A 17,718-nucleotide genomic window follows, 5' to 3' on the forward strand; every position below is an offset into this window, starting at 1 on the left:
GCATTTCTCAGGAGCATATGTTGATTTGGGAAGTCTCCCCTCCCCCCTCCTGCTATTCTAGTAACAACTTCCTCTCCTTTTTCAGGATCTACCCTCATGGAGATCACATGAGCCAGTGTTCAGAAAGCTCACAAGAGAACATGGCAAATACAGATAACCTTCAGGGTGTTTCCTTCTGTGGAGACTCTTGGTTATGAGTAAGCCAATTATGATGGCTTATTATTTACAGTGAATTAATATGAATTTAAAAAGTGTACATTTGCTCCTTCACCATTACCCACTGCCCAGCATAAAATAAAATAATCCAAGACAGAATTCCAGATTTTATTAGAGAATGTATCTAAAATACAATATTTATTAAGTTATGATATATTATTTGAATGGAAATATACTCTGTATCACAGCTATAACAATTTTTATAGATAATTCATTTATATCTCTATAGTTCAAAAGTCACTAAATCATAGTGTAATTAAGATACCATTGCTACAAATATATTTAAGAATTTAAAGTTTTTCTTTATTATACCATCTTGGAATCACAAACATTTATCTGATTCACATTACATAGGATCAAGACTATGTTACCTGATTTATATCACACAGTTCAATTTATCCCCGTACGTAGACTTGCACTCAATCATCCTGCCTTCTTATATTTTAAAAATAGCACTTTAGTGAACCATTGTGAGTGCTCATTATGCCACATTCTGTGAGCAAAATCAAGGTTCTTATATTCTCTGTCACAGAAAGGCTACTATCATAAGCAAAGCACCAGTCACAGCAAATCTGTCAATCATGACAATTGGTCTGGGTTTTCACATTTTAATAGTAAGCACATCAGGTGAGAGATGAAGGGTCTAGAAAACCAGACGCAAAGAAGCGAGGGCCCAGTTCACCAAGGTGGACTTGTGCTAAGCTAAGGGGAGGCCCAAAGACCCTCCCCTGGACACTGCCCCGGGGCCGCCTTATCTGGGGAAACCTCTGACTTTTCTGTTCTTCAGGGGCTGAGCCGGACGCCAGTTGTCCACCATCGGAAGTTCAGGCTCACCCTCCGCGTTGAAGTTAAGAGTACGGAATTTCAACATCTAAAAGACAAAATTAAAGATGAAAAACATCAAAAATACAAGTTTCACTAGAGCATTCAATTATCGTGCTTGTGTTAAATCTTGAAATACATTTCCCAGTATTCACAGTCTCAGATGGCAATGTTCAAAATTTAATTTGATCCTCAACAGATATGTAATCACATATAGATTACATATATATACTTTTATACAACAAATTAATTTCTACAGAATAAATTACAACATCTTGCTGTTATCTGAAGGAAATTTTCAATGAGCTTGTTTTTTCCTTTTAATTACATAATCAAACATCAAAAACCTATTAAATATTTTGGCGATGTAAAGTAATAATAACAATTCTAGATCCAAATTAAGGTTTTGTTTTCTGCCCCAGGGAAGACACACATCAGCATGGGTACAAATAGATAAAGTGACCCCAGGTTTGCAGGCTCCAGAGTAGAATGATGGCTGACATCTCTGCTTAAATTTACAGAAGCACAGGATTAAATCTGCTCAGGCTGGGATTTCCAACCCTCATCTCTGGGTAGTTCTGATTTCCTTTTAAGTTCGTGTTAGTTCCTAGCAGACTGACGTGGCCCAGGCAGCCCTCCACCAGGTTCCTCCTTCTCTGAGGCTGTTTCTGAAAGAGTCACTTCCCTTTCACTAAGCATGACTTGATCTAAACGAAGAATGGTGGTTTGGGAGGTAAGGCAGCTGCCCGTGAATCAACAGCCTTGACCCAGATCTCTTTGCCAAACAAAATTCCCTTGGTCAACTCCGAGGAAGTCAATTTCCGAGGAAGTCAATTTCCATGTAAGTCAACGACTGTAACACACACGACTATTGTCACTGCAGTGTGCCGAACGCACAAACTATACTCTATAGGAAAAGTGTGTCTGGTCTAAGCTGCTAAAGCAACTTGGAGTGGCTTTTAATAGATGCTTTTTATCCAGTGGATGACTCTCAACTGTTAGAATCCAGAAGGTATTCTGATACAAATAAACTACAGTCAGATCTTAGGTGAGTGAGCCATCAGCTGGAAATGATCACCCATTGCTATGCAGCCTTGAATATAAAATCCCTTTGTTCCAGCCTTCAGATTCCTCCTAATGTACAAAAAAGCATGTACTGGGTGACAGACACTTTTCTTAGGTAATCTTCAGTGTTACCCAACTTCAGAGTAAAAAGAAAAAATTACCAACGCTTATCGTTAATAACAACAAGTACTTGTTGAGTGCTAATTACATCTGCTACGCACTATTGCCGGCACCAGAAGCAGCAGGAGGGTTAAAGCCCAGATCTGTCTGCTTCCAAAGGTCCAGTCCTTCCGCCTGGACTAAGCACTCCCCCCAACTTGAGCAAACGGACCTGCTGACTGCTAACGGAGATGGGTTCTTTGAGCACGACCCAGGTCACGCTTTCGAGGAGAGGAGGGGTGGTCAGTGAGCCAGGGTAGGTCCAGTAGTCCAAGACGTTAGGAAGGAGGCTGGAAGGATCGAAGTTAGGGAAGTCGGCACTCTTAGCCTGGAACACAAGGCAAAGACCCAGGTTAAAACACATCACGTGATCAGAGTCGGGGGGTGGGGCACAGGAGAAGGGGACACAGAAAAATTCAACTTGGAGAGTCAAAAACCGTTTTTTTTTTTTTTTTAAAGAGAAGTTCCATATTCACCAGAAAACAGAATAAAAGAAATTAACAGGATATTCGACATGGAAACTTAGATTAGCAGATGTGAGCAAGAGAACCTGACTAACAATTTGACCTGTCCATTTGCTCATCTGTCCTCTCAAACAATCCCTTATCTTTTTCATTAAGTCATTAACTAATCTTAGCTGGTATCTAAAGTGAAATTGCTGCCACCAAAATGCTGCGATTTTAGGATATAGGAACAGAATGTGTAGACAGTGTCCTCGATGAGGAGGTAACTGTCTTGCTATGCTGTTTGATGGTTCAACCAGAACTGAAGAACTGCACTGAGCTCTGGACACCACACTTTAGAGAAACAGAAGCAACAGGAAAAAGTTGTCCAAAGAGTGACAGGTTGCTGCAAGAGACGGCTGTCAGATAAGACTAGTTAAAGGGGACAAAGATAATTAGCTTGGGTGTAGGTGAAAGGCTGAGAGAAAACAGGATCAAATAGAAGGAAGATGTAGTTGTTGTTTTTTTTAGTGTATAGTTGACATATATTAGTTTCAGGAATACAATGTAATGATTCAATATTTGAACATATTATCAAATGATCGTAATAAGTCTAGTGAACATCTCTCAACAGAAACAGTTACAGAATTTTCTTGTGATAAGAACTTTTAAATCTACTCTTAGCAACTTTCAAAGAGGCAATAAGGTGTTATTAACTACAGTCACTGTGATGCTGCTAAGTCGATTCAGTCGTGTCCAACTCTGTGCGACCCCAGAGACGGCAGCCCACCAGGCTCCCCTGTCCCTGGGATTCTCCAGGCAAGAACACCAGAGTGGGTTGCCATTTCCTTCTCCAATGCGTGAAAGTGAAAAGTGAAAGTGAAGTCACTCAGTCATGTCTGACTCTTCGTGACCCCATGGACTGCAGCCTACCAGGCTCCTCCGTCCATTGGAATCTCCAGGCAGGAGTACTGGAGTGGGGTGGCATTGCCTTCTCACTTATTTTGATTTATGTATAAGTCAATCTCAAAACGTCTTTATTTTATAACTGGAAGTCTGTACCTTTTGGCCCCTTTCACCTGTTTTTGGCCCCCACTCCTGCTTCTGGCAACCACCATCGATCCCCTGTATTTGTGAGCTGGCTTTGTGTTTATTTTGTTTGCTTATTTGTTTAGATTCCACTAGTTCATCTGGTATTTGTTTTTTTTTATCAGACTTATCTCACTTAGCCTAATGCTCTCAAGGTCCATCCATGTCATCACAAATGGCATGATTTCATTCTCCTGGACAGCTGAGTCCGTTTTATCTGTCTGTCTATATCTTGAGCTTAGTCACTTCAGTCCTATCTGACTCTTTTGCAAGCCCATGGACTGCAGCCCACCAGGCTCCTCTGTCCATGGGATTGATTCTCCAGGCAAGAATACTGGAGTGGGTTGCCACGCCCTCCTCCATGGGATCGTCCCAACTCAGGGATCAGACCCACGTCTCCTGCTTCGGCAGGTGGATTCTTTACCCACTGAGCCACCTGGGAAGCCCCATCTATATCTATCTACCCCCCATTTTCTTTACCCATGCACTTGTTACTGGGTGCTTAGCCTCTTTCTGTCTTGGCTATTGTAAATAAAGCCGCAGTGAACATGGGGGGTGCATATACCCTTCTGAATTAGTGTTGTAGGATCAGGCTTATTCTATACGAATCAGGGGAGTCAAGCTCAGGGTAACAGGCAAGGCTTTCAGAAGACTTGCTGCTTTAATCTGAGGATGAGTTTGATAAAGCCAGGTTGCTGCTGCTGAAAGCAGTGTTTATAAGCAGATGCTCCATGACCACAGCACATAGATTTAAACATGAATTCAAAGAAGTCACAAAAGAGAACCTTATTCATCATGTTCTCCATTGCATTTCCTGGACTAACAAAGTGACCAGCGTATAATAAGTACTCAACAGATATCTGCCTTATGAAGAGTGAATAATTGGATCAGGTGATCTTTCAGCCTCTTTGCAATCAGGGTTTTCTCTGATTCTTGCATATGGGTGTTCAAACGAAGCAAGAGTAAATGAATACAAGTCCGAAAATTATACAAGCATTAGGATCAACTGTGGGATAAAGATAAGTTGAACAAACACATGAGCAACATTTTACCTTTATTAAGGGCTCATCTAAGAACCACCTATCAACCCGAGACTATTCAGCTTGAGCAAAAGAATTTTAAAAAGTGAGTGGGGTATGGAAAATAGGTACCCTGCGCAGGTGTCAAAACATTCAACTGTACCTTTGTTTTAATAGAATCCAGCGCGTCAAGGACTTTCTGGAGAGCTGGGTTAGCATCACCAACCTATAGAAAGACACAAAGGACAACAGTATATACAGTTGGCACCGCACCGTTTTTTGATTAGGGCACCTCTAAGGTATAATTTCTCCAAATGGTGAAGCAAAAACCACCACTAGCTACACGCCACCCGTCAGTCTTAGTCTGATGGCCCTGTTTTCACTGACAACCTGCTTCCAGCTCCGCAGTTCACCTGAAATCGCCTGCTCAGATGTCACCAGTGACCTCCAACTGCCAAGGTTAACCGCACTGTTCAAATGCTTGCTTTAAGCTTCATGCAGAATTTTGCACTACTGTCTTCCCTCCTTTGCAAAATGCCCCCGTCTTTTGACCTTTCCTTCTGCCCTCCAGCCTCCCAAATCTGCCTTGATCCTGTACTCCCTGTTGATCCTTTAATCAGGGTCTTTCCCCCCAGACTGCAGCTTCTCAGGGCTGCTTGCTGAGCAGTGGTATCCCCCTCGTCAGGTTTTCCTTGCATGATTTCATAGACATTCGTGGAGGCTCAGCTGGTAAAGAATCCGCCTGCAATGCAGGAGACCCGGTGTGATTCCTGGGTTGGGAAGATCTGCTGGAGAAGGGAAAGGCTGCTGACTCCAGTATTCTTGGGCTTCCCTTGTGGCTCAGCTGGTAAAGAATCTGCCCGCAATGCGGGAGACCTGGGTTCGATCCCTGGGTTGGGAAGATCCCCTGGAGAATTCCGCGGACACGACTGAGCCACTTTCACTTCACTTGTCACTTGTGTGCCGCTATCACCTTGACACAGGATTTCCAGAACCATGAATCTGCAGCCCAGACCTTTCTCCACTGGGTATGCAACTATCCAGGGGGCAGCTCAATCGGTATGTCCCACTCTTGCTGCCTGGATTCTGCAACACGGAGTCACTGTCCTTCACTCCTACAAAACCTGCTCTTAATTTTAGCATTCTCCATCACGGAGTAGCACTACCTAGCTTAAGGCTGAATGGAAAAAAAAAAAAAAAAGTACTAGTATTCATTCCAAGTATTGCTTTTTCTCATTTCACATTTCATGTGTAAACATCCTTCACATTTACATCCAACGGTACCTAAGAAATACCTCTGGAATTGTCTTTTTGTCTCTATCTCCACTGCGATTAGCAGATATGCAGGAAAATAAGCCCCCAAATACTTCAGAGCTAAAGGCATTTCCTAGGCTTTTTGTAGAATGTCCTATTTGTTATGAATGTTCTGTCCAGCTCACCTTTTTTGGAAATGGAGAGGGGGGAAAGAATTGGGCCATCAACTAACCTTCAAAAAAACACCCACAACGGCCAGTCCATCAGGCTGCTGCGCTGCTGTTCCAAAGTCCCCGTACTTGGTGTTCCAGTGAACCAAGTGTAGCTGAAGCAGGAGACACAACCACACGCAGCAAACGATTAAACGTGATAAAAGCCCGCACAGTTATCTTTACAGCTAGAGCCCACGAAAGTGAAAATGTGGGTAATTATAAATCTAAACTTGTATTTTAACTCTACTTGTCCACTACTTGGCAAGTGATTCCTTCAACAACTCCAAGACAAAGCCTTGCATACCTTTGAGGAATGTTTATTTCTAGATTTTACATTAAAACGAGATCCTCCCAGTTGAATTCATTTTTACGCAAATGGTGTTCTTAGGAGGTCTTAGAGAAAGCTTTGTGGCATTAACTGTAACATCACAGATAAAGGTTATAAGAAGCAAATAGGAAGAGCCTTTGTGAAGAAAATGGTTTGAGCTGAATTTACAAATTAAGCTTTTGAAAGAAAAAAAAAGTGTATCTTACCTCTGCAGCATATTTCTTCTTATCCACAGTATGCTCAGAACCTTGGTCATCAGATGAACCCCAGTGAAAGTGAAACTGAACTAATCTGTAAGTGCCAGTAAGAGGTCCGTCTTTCAGCACTAAAATTAAAAAATATATATATAATATTTATGTGGGCTTGCCAGGTGGCGCTAGTGGTAAAGAACCCAACTGCCAATGCAGGAGACATAGAGAGACGCGGTAATTTTGCCTGGAGAATCCCATGGACAGACAGAGGAGCCTGGTGGCATACACACACTTATACACACACAAACTCATCCATACGCATGTGGAACACACACACTCCTGAACATCACATCTTCAGTCTTCTTTTACAGTACTAAATGTATGCCTGAAGCAACATCTTCACTCTGTGAAAATTAAATCTAGACCCGGGCTTGGTGTGCAGAGCTGAATGGAATCATTTCAACTGTTGTTGTTGTCTCCTTTACTTGTAATGACTGAAAGGATGGGTGCTTTTCCTGTCCTGAGCACAGGACACTTTCCTTCCAGGTTTGCTTTGGAGTCAGAGGTTCAGGTTTCAGAGAGAGGAGCTTTTCGGGGGACTGTGAGTTCCTCTGTGAATAAGTGAGGAGGCGTGGGCAGCGGCCCGCCAACGCTGGGCCGTCTCACACCTGCGAACTCAGGAACCTCCGCCCTGCCTCGGCCCAGGGAGTAGCCTTCAGCCCGCTTTGCCAACCTCTGATGCCCATCCTCAGTAGGATTTGTGAACCAACAAGCATGCCAACAAAAGTCTGTCTAGTCAAGGCTACGGCTTTTCCAGTGGTCATGTATGGATGTGAGAGTTGGACTGTGAAGAAAGCTGAGTGCTGAAGAATTGATGCTTTTGAACTGTGGTGTTGGAGAAGACTCTTGAGAGTCCCTTGGACTGCAAGGAGATCCAACCAGTCCATCCTGAAGGAAATCAGTCCTGGGTGTTCACTGGAAGGACTGATGCTGAAGCTGAAACTCCAATCCTTTGGCCACCTCATGTGGAGAGTTGACTCATTGGAAAAGACCCTGATGCTGGGAGGGATTGGGGGCAGGAGGAGAAGGGGACAACAGAGGATGAGATGGCTGGACGGCATCACCGACTCGATGGACATGGGTTTGAGTAAACTCCGGGAGTTGGTGATGGACAGGGAGGCCTGGCATGCTGCGGTTCATGGGGTTGCAAAGAGTCGGACACGACTGAGCGACTGAACTGAACTGAAGCATTCCCTTGATCTTAAAATCGATTCTTCTCTACAAGTTTCCCCAACTCTTTAGAATTTGGATTATGTGCTTGTCCCTCATTCATGTCCGACTCTTTGTGACTCCATGAACCATAACCCTTCAGGCTCCTCTGTTCATGGGAGTCTCCAGGCAAGAATACTGGAGTGGGTTGCCATGCCCTCCTCCAGGGGATCTTCCCAGCCTAGGGATGGAACCCAGGTCTCCTGCATTGCAGGCGGATTCCTTACCGTCTGAGCCCCCAGGAAGCCAGTTTGGATTGTCACTGCTACTATTTAGCTTTATACTTAAAATGTTCTATTTAGACTCTGACCTAAACTGGCTCATCTGTAAAATGGATACCTTCAATTACTTATTCACTAAGAATTGATTGATCATCACAGACCGATCATTGTGAGACGCAGTGCATAGTGCTTTCTTAAAATTCTAACTTTAATAACTATCCCACAATTCTGGTATTAATGTAACCTTATTACACTTAAATTCATACTAGAAATCACATTCTTAGACAGCAGCTTATCTGTAGATAATCAACGAGTTGTGTCTTAAGGGAGGATTAAAATAGTAATAAATCACTGTTTCCCCCATGCCCTCCAAAAAGCTTTTACTTAATTTATGTGTATTAATGGGATTTAACTGATATATTAATGACATATATTTATAAGCAATGACAAACCTAGACAGTACATTAAAAAGTAGAGACATCACTTTGCTGACAAAGGTCTACAGTCAAAGTTATTGTTTTTCCAGTAGTCATGTATGGATGTGAGAGGTGGACCATAAAGAAGGCTAAGTGTTGAAAAATTGATGCTTTTGAATTGTGGTTTGGAGAAGACTCTTGAGAGTCCCTTAGATTGCAAGATAAAATACGTCAGTCCTAAAGGAAATCAATCCTGAAGAGTCATTGGAAGGACTGATGTTGAAGCTAAAACTCCAATATTCTGGCCACCTGATGTGAAGAGCTGACTCACTGGGAAAGACCCTGATGCTGGGAAAGATCGAAGGCAGAAGCAGAGGGCAGCAGAGGATGAGATGATTAGATATCATCACTGAGTCAATGGACATGAATTTGAGCAAACTCTGGGAGACGGTGAAGGACAGGGGAGCCTGGCGTGCTGCAGCCCACGGGGTCAGAAACAGTCAGACACGATTTAGCGACTGGACAACAACAAACTGACACATTTAAAAGCCTTTAAAAATAGGGTAGTTCCACTACTTCAGTTTTATTTCTCTAGAACTGGAAATAGAACCCCTTTTGCTGTAAGTGAATTTTATTAGTTTGGGCTTATAATTCTGCAGAATAATGAGCCAAAGAGAACTTCAGCTTTGTAAAACCAAGGGACAAGGTCTTCATGATAAAGTTTGTTTGGACAACTTCACTAAATATGCTTAATTGGTAGCAGCACACGTTTGTCTAGTCAAAGAAAAGATAAAGCTGGCTGGAAGATATCCAGGTGGCTGGGCCCTTCTGTGGCTCCTGATGCAACTTCTGGCTGACAGCTCTGCCTTACAATAGGCCAGGAGAAGAAAAGAAGTTTTTTTTTTTTTTTTTTAAAAAGAAAGAATAAATTATCAATGGTGTTATATTACTGATCTATTAAGAAACATGAATTTGGATGTATTCAAATAAAATCATATCTCTTAAAACTAAAAAACAACTTACTATAAACGTGCTTTTCTTTAATCTGATAATAAGGAAAGAATTAAAGAATTATCCTTATACTCCCAAATAGACTTTTTCCAAGATGAAAATATAATTCGTAACTATATATACCCTTAAAAGAAAATACATGTTTATAAAGTTTATAAAGATTTAGGATTATGCAAGAGTAATATGAGCTTTCATTAAATAAGGTTTTCTAATACTATTTAAAAAAAAAAAGAAATGCCTCAGTGTTCAATGATAAAACACTTTCAGGACTAATCTACTATTACCAGAAACCTGTTTGAGCTTTTGTTAAAATAAAACCATGTTACTATGTAGCTGAGAAGTCCACTGTAAATAGTGCATACTCAGTCACTCATCATGTCCAACTCTTTGCGACCCTGTGGACTGTAGTCCGCCAGGCTCCCCTGTCGAAGGGATTCTCCAGGTAAGAACACTGGGATGGCTTGTCATTTCCTCCTCCAGGGGATCTTCCCCATCCAGGGATCAGACCGGTGTCTCTTGAGTCTCCTGCCTTGGCAGGTGGGTTCCTTACCACTAGCACCACCTGGGAAGCCCCCACTGTAATCAGGAAAGGTGTTCGTGCGTTAGTCACTCAGTCATGTCCGACTTTTTGTGACCCTGTGGACTGTAGCCTGCCAGGCTCCTCTGTCTGGGAGATTCTCCAGGCAAGAATGCTGGAGTGGGTTGTCATTTCCTTCTCCGGGGGAAGGAATGTCATTTCCAACTCCATATGGTCTACGGGGTCTCAAAGACTCAGACATGACTGAGCGACATGCACTCATAAAGGTAGCGTGCATCTTTTTACTTGAGAAATAGGAAAGACGTGATTCAAGACAGGGAACTCACGCCAACATTCTGGGTCTACTTACTCTTTTACTTAATTTGATTGCTCCATGCCATTTTCTAAACTACTCCACTTGAAAAACTCCTTTTTCTAATGAAAAAATAATTTTAAAGAACAGCAGAAATTGATGACTGCATTTTTTTTCTCTGGAAAAATCCAGCCATTTTTGTGTGTAGAGTCCATCATCTGCTGTACCACAGAAATGTGTTCCACAAGCAATGGAGATACATGAATGGGGTTTTCTACTCTGAGATCCAATGTCCTGTTCAAGACTCCTGCAAACTTCATTTAAATCCAAACCTCAAAATCAAGAAAGATTTTAACTTTCATGATCTTCCATCAGTTATACATACTATATATAAAACACAACAGAAGCATTAAATGTAATATTATCACCAGTCCTCTTATACATATTACTTACGTAAATTATGTTCCTTGTGAAAGATTCATTTTAGTAATATTGAAATAAATCAGCTACTAATGCAAATTAAAACCTATAAATGTAACATTAACATTTTTCCCTTTCTTGATCACTTTAATATTACTTAATATAAAATGTGAGGGCTTCCCTGGTGGCTCAGCTGGTAAAGAATCTGCCTGGAATTCAGGAGACCTGGGTCCAATCCCTGGGTTGGGAAGATCCCCTGGAGAAGGAAATGGCTGCCCACTCCAGTATTTTCCCTGGAGAATCCCATGCACCGGGGAGCCTGGAGGGCCACAGTCCACGGGGTCACAAAGAGTCAGGCAGGACTGAGCTACTAACATGCACACATATGATATAAGATGCATCCAAATGAACTCCAGACCTTAGTGAATGTCAATCATCTCTCTTAAATTCAAAACATAAACTATTCCCAATAATCCTTAGTTTAAAACTAAAATTTAAGGGATTCCTATTAATGAAGTAAATAGTCTACTAAAAAACACATTTCTAGTCAGTGAACAATCACTTCTACGAAGAATCTGAAAGTTAATCTGTTTTGGGTTTTTGGCAGTGGTCAGCAATTCTAGGGCTACCTACTAAGGTTAAAAAAGCAAGTGTCAGTAGAGACAGATCTGAGCGAAAGATGCCCACACTCCATTTCTTTCTCAGTAGTGAGATGCTTAGCTGTCACTTTCACTAACATAACCACGATGAAGACTGAGGGGCAGCAGGTCTTAGTTTCAGGTCTATGGCAATTATTTGACAGCTTCTGGTTTAAAAAAAAAAAAAAAAGTAACCCTTTGACATGAACACAATTAAATACGGAGTCTATAATGCTTTAGTCTATCTTACAGAAGCTTAGGGTTCGCTCACAACAACTGTCCATGGGTTGGCCCAATAATTCGAGCACTGGTTTTCAATATTTGCCTCTAACTTTGCAATAAAGCAAGAGCGTTTTAAACTCACTAGTAAAAGTTAATAAGTTAGCAGGAGTTAATAATTTGACTACTATTCTTTTCTTCCCAGATAAAGAATGTAATAAAAGATCTCAAACAGGGAGAGTTATTTTTTAATAATTTAAAAAACCTAGCAGGATTAACATTTTTCCATTAATTTCAGGTGGTTTCTTTTTAAAGGCACTTAGAAGATTGATGAGAGCTTTAACCCTAGTTCCTAGTTAAAGCCTATTAACTCTATATTTAAAAAGAATTCTCGCAAGCTTAAACATAACAATAAATTCTACCAGTTCAGTTCCTTATACCCAAGTATTTAAGTTTGGGTGTAAGAACATTTAGGATATATCCGAAAATCTGGGCCTATGAAAAGTACTTGAAGACTGACATCTCACTGGGTTGTGGGGGAGGGGAGTAAATGAACTGAAGTATTTAAATACAGAAAATAAAGGATATCTTAAAATATTAACTCAGTGAAAATAATTCCTAATAAAAAGTGATGATAGACTACAGATTTAAAAAAACTGAATGACCAAAATGAAAAATTATTTTTAGACTTAGAACAGAAAAGTATATCAGGTTTTAAAAGTATGGCATGGGTATGAACACACTAAACATTCACTATAGCCGTCATTTAAAGATTCTTATTCAATTTCCATTTTTAAGTGGTTGCCATTTAGCCTCATTCCAACAAACTAGGAAGGAGATGACTAGCAGGTAACCTAAACTCTTGAGCATTCCGTTTCTTCATGTTTATTTTAAGTGGGTTTGACTAGAGTACCTCCACTGTGTGTTCTAACTTGAGAGTCTGGGATCTTAAAAAAAAAAAAAGTCCAAAGGGTATTTCCCTGCATGCTATGTTTGGTTTTGTTTTATTTTTTCTATCTTGCAGATGTGTTTCCCCCTAATATCGACATTTAATATATTCATATTCTAGAAAAAAATGCTTCCTTGTTTAATCAAAACACCTGCAAATGCTGCAAAGGTAGAGGGCAAAATGACAAAGGATTCTTTCACCTGCGAAGGCGGACAAGCCTCTCGAGCATCCGTTCCTCTTGTTTTTACTGCATCTCCTGCCTGGCTCCCTCAAGTCCTCCTTTTTCTTGCTTCCTTCTGCTGGGAGTCTCCTCCAAGACGCTGAAATCCTTCAAGCCTCATCCTTTAAGCACAAACCTCATTCACCCTTAAAAGTCTTTTCTGACTTGCTCAGGCCAACTCCAAACCTGCCTTCCATGTTTCCTTGGAACACCTCCGTGTTGCCCCACCAAAGTGACTGTCAGCATCTACTGCTCTTGTCTTCCTCCGTGAGGCATCCTCAGCATGGGCTCAGGGGAGGCGAGTGAGGGACCAGGCTCCATCCTGACCTCTGGGTGCCTTGCTTGTCTTACATAAAGGTGGTGCTAGTGAGATTTTTCTTTTCTTTTATAAAAACTAAGTGAACAATACATCTGTCTCTAAAGACATGGACTTGACCCTCTATCTGAACCATTTGGTTTTCAACTGTTTCACAATCAAACACAGCCAGTTGCTTCAGTAACGTGTGTGTTATTCACCAGGAGGAGGAGTTAGAAAAAGGTGGGTAGCTCTCATCAGTTACTGCTCACGGAGAAATCCATCAGAACTTGACATATTTATGGTAAAACTATTACTATGTGATAATGTCATATGTAAAATCAGTCCATAGCTTAACATAATAACTGGCATGTTTGGAAAAATACAGAAGTGTTATAAGATTTTAAAATATCATTAAGTGATAAGAAGTAATTTTAAAGCAATTTCAAGATGTTACTTTCTTTCTCTTTAATAAATCCTATTTACTTGCTACCATATTAAAAAAAAAAAAAAAAACCAGAAGTTTTCATCAGAGACGCAATAGCAACAGCACTTGCCTAACAAAGGCAGCCAAGTGGTGTGAAGAGCCAAGAGCAATGGGCATTTACGGAGGAATCTCAGGTGCCAGGCACTGGGCTTTACACATCTGTCCCATTTAATCCTTCCACTGTAACAGATACTCCAATTTTACAGTTAAGAAAACAAAAACTTAGAGAGGCTAAGTTACTATCATTCCCAGGAGAGGAGGAAGGAAGAAGAATTTTTCAAAACTGTACTGAATACATTGGATAGCTACCGAAAAAGGCAAGGCAACTTGACTATGATGATTATAATTACATTCATATATTAGCACTGCAGGTCATTACGCGAACATTTTGACAGTGTTACTGAATGTGGGATCTGTCTTTTCTCCTTTTGTGCAATGCTCCACACGCCCCCAGGCCCACACCCCCGCCACACATAACGGTGTTTGTAGCACCATTTACTGAGTGCCCTTCAGAGGAAAGCACTCGGGAAAACAGGACACTGGCCTAGAAATCAACCAGTGGGCAAAGAAGGCTGCTCCTGTGTCCGAAGGGGATTGTTCTCCTACTTCTAAGCAAGAAAAAAATAAAAAGAAGCAGCAGTCAAAGAATGTTCTGTAACAGCACTACTACAAATAAATTACGGTAATTGGTTTTGTCAGCAAGGGACCAGGTATGTCCACCAACTCTAAAACATCTTCATTTATGGAATGAACTTCTGGGTGGATACCGAGATACACAGCCACCCTTACCACACTGGCCCAAGGCTGAGAAAATATTCACAAACACAGTGTTTCTGAGAATTTCAGGATTTTAAAGCAGCAGGTTTTCAACACTCTTCTGCGTGCTACCTTGAAGACCAACTCTAAAAAGTCCAGTTTCTGCAGGTCTCCTCATTGCTGACCTCTACGCCAAGGGGCCCTGCCTTTTTGAGACTTTTCTCAGGCATGGCACAGTTATTCAGGGCCCTACATAGAAACCGGGAATCCGACAGGGAGAAACAGCCCCTGCCACTTCAAAGAAATTAGCCTGCTTCTCAGAGGCTGAAATAGAACGAAGATGATCAGAGTGTAGTATTAAGGGGATCCTGCGCCTGTTAAGCTGGGACAAGAGCTGCTACGGACACACAAGTTATTTTGTAAACACTGACCTGCTTTGTCCTGGGAGTCATCAAACTCCACGTTGAAAGAGTGACCGTTGTTGAGCATTCTCCGCGAAGTTGCTTGCCCATAGAGAAGGGACAGAGGCTTCAGAGCAGCATCAGAAACGACGGCCTTGGTGTCGACGTCAACCGGTGACTGGCGCTCGCCGTTGGCGATGGGGAAGTCCTTATGCCAGTGTTCGGGGCCTGGGGTTGAGCAGAGATGTGTGAACCCCACAATGTGGGGAAGCGCACACCCCAACTCCGGGGAAAGGGCAACGATTCTTGGACCTGCTTGGCTCCAATTCTGGCGCTACCACTTCCCAGCTGGATACCAGGCGGGGTTAGTGGTAAAGAACCCGCCTGCCAATGCAGGCAGATGCAAGGGACGCCAGTTCGATCCCTGGGTCAGGAAGATCCTCTGGAAAAGGGCTAGGCAACCCACTCCAGGATTCTTGCCTGGAGAATCCCATGGACAGAGAAGCCTGGTGGGCTACAGTCCATGGGGTCACAAAGAGTCGGACACCACTGAAGCGATTTAGCAAGCAACCTTTGGGAAAACATTTGATCTGTGCCTTAGTTTTTCTCTCTGTATTAAGGGGAACCAATAGCATCTGGCTTATAGAGGTTGGTGTGAGAACTAACATCAATCCATGTAACGCTTTTAGAACAAGCAGGGAGCGTCACACACATATTAGCTATTTTTATGTTTCTTTTCTGAAACTGAGCCCTGACCCTGGGTTTGTGATTAGGATTTGAATGAGTAAGCTTCCTAAAGACACTCCCGCAGAGGGAGATTCCTTCCTCAGTCCTCCTGCCAGAGGCAAGGACTGAGTCACCACCCCGCCAGCCCCCTCGCCCTGAAGGGTCTGGATCTCCATCACCTGAGAAGCCCCAGACCCCGCAAGACAGAGATGCGCCAGACATATCTTGCTCGGACGTCCGCTGGCCTGGGGGAACCCAGACCTGTGGCCCCGAAAATGCCGGTTTCCTGGGGACCTCCTGACCTCAGAAGTCAAGAAATCAGGAAAACTCAGACGTCAGCGCAAAGGATTCAAACCACCAACCCAAGAAAACGCCCGGGAACAGTTCGTGCTGAGAATCTTAGCCACAGGTGGTGCTGAGGATGAAGTGCGGGGGATTGGGGGGGGGGGGGCGGGGGGAGGGGATGAAGGGCGGCGGGGAGGGGGGTCTCCTAATTTCTCTGCGATCAACGACCAAAGTGTTTCGCTGCACCCCTTCCTAGCGTCCTTTTGGGTCGGGACAGAGTGGTGATCGACCCGAGAGGGGCTGCGCGCGGGTCCCACGGCGATGCGCGCCCCCCTCCCCGGCCCGGCGCGGGACGCAGGGCTTCCTCGACAGCGGCCTGGGGCCCCGCGCCAGGGACGCGCCCGGGGGGCCCCGAGCCGGGGGACGCGCCCGGGGGCCCCGCACTCACCGTTGTGCGGGCCGTATCCCCAGTGATGGGACATGGTCGCGCCGGGGTCCGGGTACTGCTGCTAGGGTGTCCGCGCCGTGTGTCCGCGGGCCGCGCCGTCGCCGGCTCTTATAGGCGCCCGCCACCTTCGCGCGTGGGGGCGGCCCCGGGCTGGGGGCCTCGGGCGGCCCCAGGCGGAGCGGGGAGGAGGGCGCGGGCGGAGGTGCGCTCCGCGCGCTCGGGGCGGGCCGGGCGGGCGAGGCTCCGGGGGCGGGGAGAGCGCCCTGCCGGCCGGGCGCTGCGCCAGGCTCCGGGGCTCCGCTCGGGCCGCCCGGCTCCCCTCGGCGCGGGCCCGGGGCGCCCGCGAGGTTCCGCGCTCCCCGCGCGGACTGGGCTGCGGAGCGTCTGCGCGCGCCCCGTCCCCCCGCGGGGCCTCTCCGCCCGCGCCCCCCTTTGTGAGCGAACCCCCGGCCCCCACGCCCTGCCGCCCCGCCCCATAGGCCCTGCCGCGCCGCGGCCCCCAGCCCCGGGGGGCTCGCCGCGCGGGGTCCCGGCCCTGCGCCCGCACGCGGGGCGGGGAGCGTGACCTTGGGGCGGACGGGGCCGCGGTCCTGGAGGGGCGCGGAGGGCCGAGCGCCGCGCGCCCCCTGCCGGACGGCCGTGCGCGCACCGAGGAGGAGGGCGGTCTCCCATACAAAGTCCGCACCGAGGCGAGCGAGCTTCTACATCAGCCCCTCAGTCGCGTCCGACTCTCTGCGACCCCAAGGACCGCAGCACGCCAGGCCTCCCTGTCCATCACCAACTCTCGGAGTTTACTCAAACTCACGTCCATCGAGTCAGTGATGCCATCCAACCGTCTCATCCTCTGTCGTCCCCTTCTCCTCCTGCCCTCAATCTTTCCCAGCATCAGGGTCTTTTCCAATGAGTCAGCTCTTCACATCAGGTGGCCAGAGTATTGGAGGTTCAGCTTTAGCATCAGTCCTTCCGTTGAACATTCGGACTGATCTCCTTTAGGGCGCATGCATGAGAGAGGGCCATTTCCTTGCGAACTGACAAGGTATCATATGGATACCCTGACATCTCTTCCTACCTCCTTTCTTCTCTTTAAAAAATTAATTTGTGGGGAGAGATTATCTAGGCGAGTAAATACTGATTGAAAGCAATCAAGACTTCTAAAGAATCACTCTTCTAACAGGAATTGGGTGAAAGAATTTCTTGCAAAAAGATGAGAACTTGCAAAAAGGTGAAAACTCAGAACTTGGCTGCCAAAGAAAACTTGGCATCAGGCATACCTAAGAATCAATTCAAAGAAATTTAAGAGGATATTTTTTGAGGCAAGGCAACGTTATA

At 44.5% G+C, this 17,718-nt stretch overlaps 1 protein-coding gene across 1 annotated transcript; it reads right to left on the reverse strand.

The window, feature by feature from the left end:
* Positions 1-395: 395 nt before the first annotated feature.
* Positions 396-16,580, reverse strand: CA2 (carbonic anhydrase 2). The gene is made up of 7 exons (XM_061122882.1): positions 16,390-16,580; positions 14,961-15,158; positions 6,814-6,932; positions 6,300-6,392; positions 4,977-5,039; positions 2,435-2,590; positions 396-1,087 (listed from the first exon to the last, which is right to left on the reverse strand). Exons 1-7 carry the CDS (start codon positions 16,421-16,423, stop codon positions 968-970), a joined length of 783 nt encoding a protein of 260 aa, XP_060978865.1. The 5' UTR covers positions 16,424-16,580; the 3' UTR covers positions 396-967.
* Between the last annotated feature and the right edge of the window lie 1,138 nt (positions 16,581-17,718).

The sequence above is a fragment of the Dama dama genome, chromosome 21 (assembly GCF_033118175.1).
Source record: "Dama dama isolate Ldn47 chromosome 21, ASM3311817v1, whole genome shotgun sequence".
NCBI classification, from domain to species: domain Eukaryota; kingdom Metazoa; phylum Chordata; class Mammalia; order Artiodactyla; family Cervidae; genus Dama; species Dama dama.

Excerpts from the sequence above, each read along its gene's own strand:
- CA2 (XM_061122882.1), bottom strand. The coding sequence starts at position 16,423 with ATGTCCCATCACTGGGGATACGGCCCGCACAACG. Across the intron at positions 2,591-4,976 it reads TGGATTCTATTAAAACAAAG|GCTAAGAGTGCCGACTTCCC; the intron begins GTACAGTTGAAT and ends CTTGTGTTCCAG. Across the intron at positions 1,088-2,434 it reads TCTCCGTTAGCAGTCAGCAG|ATGTTGAAATTCCGTACTCT; the intron begins GTCCGTTTGCTC and ends TTTGTCTTTTAG.